The sequence below is a fragment of the Spermophilus citellus genome (genome assembly GCF_964194105.1).
Source record: "Spermophilus citellus genome assembly, chromosome: 2".
NCBI lineage: Eukaryota > Metazoa > Chordata > Mammalia > Rodentia > Sciuridae > Spermophilus > Spermophilus citellus.
The window spans coordinates 251937223-251946350 of record NC_138183.1 but is presented as its reverse complement, the minus strand read 5'-3'; the positions used below and the strand labels follow the sequence as shown (position 1 = coordinate 251946350).

The following is a 9128-nucleotide window of genomic DNA, read 5'->3' as shown; positions in this document are numbered from 1 at the left end:
AAAGTAGCAGGTGGAGGTGGACAGCAGGGGTCTAATCTCCAATTGAATGCACCTCTTTATATAATCATTATCATCTCAATGGCTTGCTGGTGTCACCTTTCAACCAAAAATGCCATGCATCATTCCTACTTGGCTATGGCTCTCAGCAGCAGCTCTGCCTCTGTCCTGCTGTGGGAGCCTCCGTTTCCTCATCTGTGAAGTAAATGGACTGAATCTGCTGGGCCCCAGGGGCCTCTCCAGCCCACGTCCACAGCCCTGGCTCTGGAGAGGCAGGACGCCGTGTTTTCTGCCTGCCTCATTGCTTCCCCATTAGCGCAGCCGAGTGGCCCCATTTACCCTCCTGCTCATGGCTTCTCCCCCGCAGAAGCTCTCAGGAACCTGGGGAAGATGTGCAGCTGAGCCAGGCGGTCATGCCAGTTCAGGAGCCAGGGCCTCTCTCTGAGTCTCCCACACCACACTGCCCAGCGAGCATCCACTTCATTCTGCTTCAGAGCAGGGCAGTGGCCATCTGTCCGTCTGTCTGCCCCCCAGCCAGGCTGGGAGCTCCTGGAGGGCAGAGGTCACATGTGAAGAGGGTGCTTGATCAGGAGCGAGCTCCCCAGTCCTGGAAACTTGTGAGCCTTAGTGTGTCAGATAGGAAGGGCACTTCCTCTCTGTTCAGGACAGTTCTAGGCAACGTGCCTTCATGGGCTCCTCACAATCACCTTAGGAGCCAACTGCTGCTATTAGCCGCATTTTACAAATGAGGAAACTGAGGCAGAGATAGTAAGTGGCTTGTCCAGGATCACAAACCACCAACTGGTAGAGTCAGGATTCAAACCCTGGCAGTCTGGCTCCATGGCAGTGGCTAACCACTGAACCACACTGTCTGCCTCTACCCACCGCGGCCCTGGCAGAGGGCCTGTTGCAAAGGTCACACCCTGCAGTGGCAGCCAGGCTGTTGGGTTAGCTGCTGTGCATCTCCAACTACCCCCCCCCAAGTTGAACTTGTCCCTCTCGAAGTTCATGCCCACCTAGAATCTTGAGTGTGACCTTTTTGGATACAGGGTGTCTGTAAAGGGAATCAAGTTAGGATGAGGTCAGACAGGATGAGGGTGGACCCTAAATCCAGTAGGACTGGTGTCCTTAAAGGAAGAGGGAAACATGGACATAGACACCCTGGGAAAATGCCCTGGGAGGCGGAGCCTGGAACATCAGGGATTGGGGGAAGCCACTAGGAGCTGAAGGGCAGGAAGAATTCTGCCTTCCTAGAACCTTCAGGGAGAGCACAGCCTGACCACGCCTTCATTTGGGACTTGTGGCCTCCGGAACTGTGAGGGAATACAGTTCTGTTGCTTTAATAACAGCTTGTGGTCATTTGTCATAGTGGCCCTAGGACTCTAATATGACCCCAAACTGCAAAGCCAGAAGAGTTTCTTACATCTCAACACTGAGGGTTGGCTGGGCCCGGCTGACGATTCGTCTGTTCTGTGGTCAGCGGGAACAACTCAGGCTGCCGTCAGTTGGGATCAGGCTGGGGTCTCACAGGACTGGTGTTGGTGCTGGTTGTGGGGCTGCCTTAGGCCTGCTCCCTGTGGCCCCTGACCTCCACATGGTCTCTCTAGCAGGACAGCCTGGCCTTCTCAACAGGCAGCTGGCTTCCCAAGGAAGGAAGAGCAGGAGGTAGTATCAGGATCAGGAGGTAGGACCTGCAAAACCTATCAAGGCCTAGACTTTGAAGCCCTGGACATTTTCACCACAGTGTGTTGGTTCAGCTAGGTCACACAGCTCATCCAGATTCAAGGAGAGGGAAAATAGACTGTGCTCTTGATGGGAAATGTGTTTGTCAGCTTTCTGTTACTATCACAAAACACCTGAGATAATAACCTCATAGAGAGAGTGTTTTTTGCCTCACAGTTTTGGAAGTTCTAGTCTGTGATGGATTGGCCCTGTTGCTTTGGTTGTGTGGTGAGGCAGTGCATCATGATAGGACACAGCAAAACTGTGGCCAGCAATCAAAGAGAAAGTGAAAGAGAATGGAGTCCCACAGTCCACTTCAGGGGCACAACCTCAATGACCTAAGAATGTCCGGTGAGGCCCCACCTCTCAAAGTTCTTATCATCTCCCAAGAATGCCACCCTGGGGACTAAATCTTTCACACATAGGCCTTTGAGAGTCTCTAAACGTGTGATAGACAAGGCCAAAGGCAGTGGAGATGGGAGGGATGATTGGGGCCATCTTAAGCTACAACCCACCTGTGTGCAGGTGGGTGGGTGGGGCTATCCCAAGGGCCCTAGAAATGAGCTTCCTGTCGATGGCTTGCTGGTGAGCCTGAGGAAGGGAGTACTCTGCCTGAGAGGGAGAGTCCAGACCCCAGAGCCAGAGGTCCAGCTCAGCCATCCACTCACCAGTGACCTTGAGCCACTCCTTCATTCACTCAACAATCATTTACTGAGCATTACTAAGTGCCAGGCCTAAGCTAGGCACTGTGCCATGAACAGTCCCACCACCATGGAACTGAACTGGACAGGAGGTCACAGGACATGCTGAGCAGGAGAAACTCAGGGCTTGTCTCTGAGGAACGAGAGGCCGAGACGGGCCTCCAGGGCAGAGATCAGAGGTCAACAAGTCCTGCTCCATTCTGGCCTGCTCCTCCTCCAGGCACTGACAGGGCTGCTCAGAGCTGTGGACTCAGCTGCCTCCTGGAGTCTTGGGGTTTCCCAGAGGCACCCCCAGTGCTTCTGAGGAAGGGGCCAAGCAGGGGCACCTGGAGTTTACTACAGCTGTGCTCAGTGGCTCCACAGTCTGGCTTCAGAGCCAGGCTGCCACTGGCTGTCTGGGACAACATTTTCCTAGAACCTCTCTTCTTCCTGAATGACCTGCCAGGGTTCTGGGCTCTGAGGATCTCACTTCTCTGGGGGACCTCAACAACCCCTAAACGGGCCCTGGGCCAGGATGCCTGGTTGCTCCCTTACCTTTGACTTTAGACCTGCTCGGTCCTGGAGAGCCCCAGGGACCCCACCAGGAATGCAGTCTCAAAGAACTCAGGCTCTTGGAATCAGAGTGTCCCCCTCTGTGTGGTCCTGGCAGAGCGCCTCACCTCTCTGAGCCTCTGAGAGCCGTGCCCGGGCTCTGGGCCCAGCCTGCTTCACGGGGCTGGGAGAGGCTCTGAACTTGTGCGAGTCAGCTGGCCAAACCTTCACTGCAGTTCAGCGTCTTTATTACAACCCCAAATTTGGGCCCCGGGTGGGGGTGCAGTGTGGGGCTAGGTACCCCCAAACAATGAATCCCCCTGCCTCAGTTTCCCTCTGTCACATGGGAAGGAAGGCCTCCCTGCTTCCTTCATCAGGATACCGTGAGGCCGGAATGTGGCAACACGTGGTCACAGGCCTCTCTGTCACAGAGTGCCCAACAATGAGGATCGTCCAGACACGGTCCTTGCGCTCCAGGGCTGACATCTGTGAGGGACACCTGTGCCCGGGCCCAGCACCACTGACGGGAAGGGCAGGTGGAGCTCGCCCCTGAGACTGGGTGGTGTCCCAGAGCCTCTCAGCCATGGGTCTGGCTTCACCAAGCTCTGTCTTGAAGTGGGCACAGGTCTTGTGTGGGGCTGGGGCGCGATACCCCCAACTCCCAGCAAGTTCCCCAACCTTCACAGCTTCCTCGTCCAAGGGCAGAGCCGAGCCTTCTCCTCAGCCCCACCGGGTCTCTGCTGGGGTTGGGGTGGGAGGGACAGAGCCAAGGTGGACAGCAACACGGGGGCTCCCGAGAGCTGGTGACAGAGGCCGACCATCCAGAGCCATGAAGAGGCAAGTCCCGTGGGGCTCAGCAAGGTCCACCCTATTTCCAGCACCTCTAGCTGCTGTCCAGTGGGAGCTTCTGGGAGGCTGGCCGACTCACGGTCACGTTGGGGATGCTGGTGACAAAGCTGTCCCACTTCCTCCTCACCTGCTGGAACACCAAGGTAGGGGAGCTGAGCGGCCAAGGCCCACGGCCAAGCTGGGGGCTTCTGGTGCTGTTCCAGCCATAGCCGCGAGGTGGCGGTAGACCCCAGAGAGAGAAGCGCCGCCGCCGGCGACCCTTCCGCAGCAGGAGGAGGCGCCCCCCGCCCCAGGGATCCGTTCTCTCCTTCTTCAAGGAGCAGGAGGCGGCCGATCTCCTGCTCCACTCACGCACCCACGACAATGTCGCGCTGATCATCTTAAAACAGCTCTGACCATGACCCCACCCCGCCCCATCCTAAAACTTTCAGCCACTGCCCAGTGCCCAGGGGACTAAGCCTCCAGGACCCTCCGGACCGCCATCTCCCAGGAGCTCGCTCCCGCCTCACTCCTGGGCAGCTGTGCGTCTTCCCGGTCCGCTGCCTGCTGTGCACCCACCTGGGAGCCTGGGCCGCCCCCGCTGCCCGCTCCATGACCGGTCCTTCAGCCCTGGCCCTTACCTGTTGGCATCGCCTCAGCCACCACCGGCAGCCTCTCGGCGGGGTTTGGATCAGCTGCTCCGTGAGCTGCTCCGTGAGCTGCTCCGAGAGCTGCTCCGTGTCCTCCCCTCTCCCCGCAGGTTGGCTCTTCTGAGCAGGGACTTTCTGCACGTCTGCCCCTCCGTCAAGGCCTTGGGACCTGGATTTCTCATGCCCTTGTCTGAGGCTCACTGCCCGGCGGAGCTGGCCCTTGAGGGGTCTTCCCCAGGGCTCCTGGAGCTTCCCGTAGGAGTGCCGCCAGGGTCCTCGCAAGGACTGGCTGCGCAGCCCTGTTCCCATGGTTCTGGACACTTCAGCCTCTCGGCAAGCCACTGGCCCTCTAGGATGGCCTGGTGCCTCCACCCATCTGACCGGAGCTCACCTGGGGGCAAAGGTTGTTGCTGCTGAGGTGGCTGTCATAAACCAAAGGGCAGGCCACAGGGGCTGAGCATCCCTGAGTCACACTCCCCACCACCTCCTCATCTTCTGGAACAAGAAGTGTAAACCCGAGGCCTGGATCTTCCCGTCTGTTTCTCCTCCTCCTCCAGGCAACCCTCCCTGACCACCCATTCTGGAAAAGCTTGGCCTCCTCTAAGCGCGGCTCTGGTTGTCCAGGTCCCTGCATCTCAGAGACACTGATTCTAGATGACTCAAGAGCAAAGCAGAGACAGGCTTTTATGAGTCAGGGCAGCTCCAACCTAGAAGAGCCATATTCATAGAGATACAAAGTAGAATGGCAGCTGCCGCCAACCAGAGGCAGAGGGAATGGAGAGTTCATTGTTTAGTGGTTATACATTTTCAGTTTTAGGAGATGAGAAGGGCCCTGGAGGTTGGTTGCACAACATTGTGGATGAATGCAATACTACTGAGCCATCCACTTCAAATACCGCTGGCCGAGATGGAGCTGGGCGTGGAGGCGCACGCCTGTAATCTCAGCAACTCGGTAGGCTGAGGCAGGAGGATCACAAGTTTGAGGCCAGCCTCAGCAATTTAGGAAGACCCTTACAAAGAATGAAAAGGGCTGGAGATGTGGCTCAGTAGTAAAGCGACTGAAAAAAAAAATAAAGAATAAAAAGGCTAAGATGGTAAATCTTTTACCACATTAGGAAAAAAAAAAGTTAAAGAATAAGAGAAAGAGAAACAGCTCTAGGCCAGGCATCAGGAGGCCTGGTTTTCTTCCAAGTCTAACTCTGCCCCAATATTCCAGGACAGTGTAGAGGTTAAGAGCTGGGCTGCCAGGACCCAGGACCAAGTGCCTATGGGTAAACTGCAGCTTTAGCGCTTAAAGTTCTGTGACCCATGAGCCCCCACTTCAGTAACAGAGCTCCTCAGGCAATTGTTCTGTGGCTTAAATGTGTCCCACAGGGTCTGGTACACAGCAAGTGCTCAATAAAAATGAGTTGGCGGTATTGATCATTGTCTCCCCTCTGTAAAATGGGTTCTTTGAAAAACTGAGACAAAATCATGAATGTGGACATCTCTGCAAGTGAGACTACCAGTAGCAGCTCTTTCTCATGAGACAGGGGAAAGAGAGAGTGGTCCCAAGTTAGGCCAGCAGTTTCCCGAGAATCATAGAATTTGAGGGCTGGAGGGACCTCCCACTTCGGGCCATGCTCCTTTTAGTTTTGTCCACTATGTTTTGAGCATTTTGAGCATTTACACTGGTTCAAGAGCTCCATGGATTTCATTTAAACACCATGCTAGCCCTATGAAGTGGGCATTATTATCCTTTGCTGTTGTTAGTTTGAGACAGGGTCTTCCTTAAACTCCTACACCCAAGTGATTCTCCTGCCTCAGTCTCCCCAGTAGCTGGAACTACAGGAGTATGCCAGCATGCTTAGCTTATCATCCCATTTTACAGACCAGAAAATTGCGGCTCACAGAAATCAAGCACTGTCCAGAGAGCATGCCCAGTAAATGGTAGAGCTAGACTCCCAGTGGATCAGCCTGGCTTTAAAGCACAAGCTTCTACGGTCTGTCCCTACCCTGGCCCTGCCATGCCCCTGGGTCAGCAGCAGAGGCAGAACCAGAAGCCAGGCCCCTGCCTCCTCCATGCTTAGGCTGCTGCAAGAGCTGCCTGCCGTGGGTCAGGGAAGTGCTGGCTGTGACCCATGGCTCTGCTCTACAGTTCCCCCCCAGGGGCTGGCCTGGCCTTCTTTCCTCCCTCTGAGTTTCTGGGCCATCCTTGGGAAAAGCCTGTCTTAATGTCTGACAGACTCAGCTCTGACCGAGGAGCTAAGACAAGGAACTTATAAAGAGAATGGACCCTGCGCCCCAGTCTGTCCCAAATGCTGATTCTGACAGGATCCCAGGCATCTTTATCCAGCCCCGCCCACACTCCTAGTGTTCAACCCACAGGCCACCCTGACCCTGGTCCCAAGGCAACAAAGCCATCACAGAATCTCTGTGGCCCTGGCCTCGGCGGTGCTGTTCTTGCACGTCCTGCTCTCTCTGAAGCCCGAGCCAGGAAGAGCTTGCTGACCCACAGGCTGGGAGAAGCGTAGGGCTGGATGGCTCCCATCAAGCCCTCTTGCTAAATGCGTAGTCTTAAAATAATCTCCCCCATCCACTGAGGACAAGGAGAAAATAGGTGTTCCTGTCCTTCTCTTCCCATCCTCCGGCCTTCTTCACCTGGCCAGCTCTCGCTCACCTTTCAACACCTGGTTCTGTGAGTGACACCTGCCAGAAGGCTTTGCTGACCCCTCTGGGCTGTGTCAGGTGGGTGGTCCCCAACCCACCAGAGCCCAATCACACCCACGCCTTGTCCCACCAGACTGGGCATCCTTTAAAGGTAAAATCTTTTCCCTCTCTGTGGCCCTGGTACCCAACACAGTGAATACTTGGTGTTAAATATCGGAATTGATCAATCGTCCATGGCTGTGTGACAAACGACTCCTGGGGCAAAGAGTGCAGGCCAAGGGACTAAAATGTATTGCTTCCTTCTCTTCCTTTGGTTTTATTTATTTATTTTTATGTGGTGCTGCGGATCAAACCCAGGGCCTCACATGTGGTAGGTAAGCACTCTACCACTGAGCCACAACCCCAACCCCTCTTTTTTTAAATATTTATTTCTTTTAGTTGTACATAGTACCTTTGTTTTATGTATGTATGTATGTATGTATGTATTTTTATGTGGTGCTGAGGATCCAACCCAGGGCCTCACACCTGCTAGGCAAGTGCTCTACTCTAAGCCACAACCACAGCCCTTCCTTTGGTTTTAAGCACTATGTTTTGAGTATTTTTGCTGGTTCTGGAGCTAATCCCTCCATGGATTTAATTTAAACCTGATAGCTTAAATGACATTTAGAGGCTTACAACACACTGAGTGGCTTCAGGCAGGACACATTATGTCACAGTTTCTGTGGGTCAGGAACTGGCCGTGGCTCAGTGGGACTACTCTCAAGGGTCCCACAGGATGGATGACCTTCTGGGCTCACTCCTACCATGACACAGAATTCTATCCTCACAGGTCATTGTTGGCTGTTGGCTGCCTACCCCTAGGTCTCCAAAACCAGCTCACAATGTGACAGCTGGCTTCAATCAGAGCAAGCAAGGGACAGCCAGAGATGGGGAGCAAGACGGGAGCCAGAGTCTCCCTGGGCTTAATCTCAGAGGGGACATCCATCCCTTCTGTTCCTCAGGAGCAAGTCATCATGGCTTCGGGGGAGGGGGTCACACAAGGATGTGAACACCAGCAGGCTGGAGTGGCCGGGCCCTTGGAGAGCATGCCTACCCCGCAGAACAAGGATTCATTCCCAGCCCATGACGTGCCCAAGTCTAGAGCCTTGCCCTGTCAGGAACTAGCTACAGGCCTGGGCAAGTGGCTTACCTTCATGTCCCTACAATTTCTCAGCTGTCAAATGGGGATTAGATGGCACCCACGGAAAGGCGGCGTTGTTTTACACCCATTAAGAAAGAATACCTGTTGCCCACTCATGGGAACACGCAGCCCTACTTCAGAGAGAGTTAAATGTGGAGAGAAGTGTGACATTAATGACACGTGCTAGTATCGACTTCCTGAATGATGGATGCCATTTAAGGTTGTGGTGATGGGAGAAGGCTGCGGACAGGGGCAGGCTCCCCGGAGAGTTCTCATAAGGCAGCCAGTGCTGTTAATCTGTGTCTGCACGTTGTTCGCAAGACCTTGGGTGAGGCCCAAGAGTGAGGCGGGTAGAATCTCTGCCCTGGGAAAGGAGGGATTCTCAGACACTTAAGGAAGTGCCTTGGGAGATGCCAAGTGCAGGAGGATGCATCCTTGAGGAGAATCTGAAAAACCAGCCTCTACCTCAGAGCAAAGCCTGTCCAAGGAAGGAGGCATGACCCTTGTCCTTGGAAAGACCCACAGAGCACTCCTAGGCACATATCCACCCTGCTGAGTTCTTCATCTGCAAATAACTGGAGAGATCTGCTGCGCCAGGTGTCCCTGACTCAACCAGGCTAGGTGGGGACCGATAGCAACCCCTTGGCAGCCACCAATCAGCATGGGAAAGGGAAAATACCTGGGATGCCAGATGACCCTCCCAGTAGTTTATGGTGGTTGATAACATGTTGGGAAAACAAGTATTTCAGCAAGTACTCCCCTCGTGGCTTAAACCAATCAGTTCAAACGAATCCCCCTCTTGTACTAACCAAACACCCCTATCCAACTTGTTCCCGCCAATGAATGTGCTAATCGTGTTTTAGAGTTGTT

At 54.4% G+C, this 9128-nt stretch overlaps 1 protein-coding gene across 1 annotated transcript; it reads right to left on the bottom strand.

Annotated features, from left to right (window-relative positions):
* Nucleotides 1–3834: 3834 nt before the first annotated feature.
* On the bottom strand, nt 3835–4738 carry LOC308641926 (uncharacterized protein C11orf86 homolog; the record flags this gene model as incomplete). The annotated part of the gene is made up of 2 exons (XM_081280495.1): nt 3835–4179; nt 4220–4738. The coding sequence occupies 2 exons, from the start codon at nt 4736–4738 to the stop codon at nt 3835–3837; spliced, it is 864 nt and encodes a 287-aa protein (XP_081136621.1).
* Between the last annotated feature and the right edge of the window lie 4390 nt (nt 4739–9128).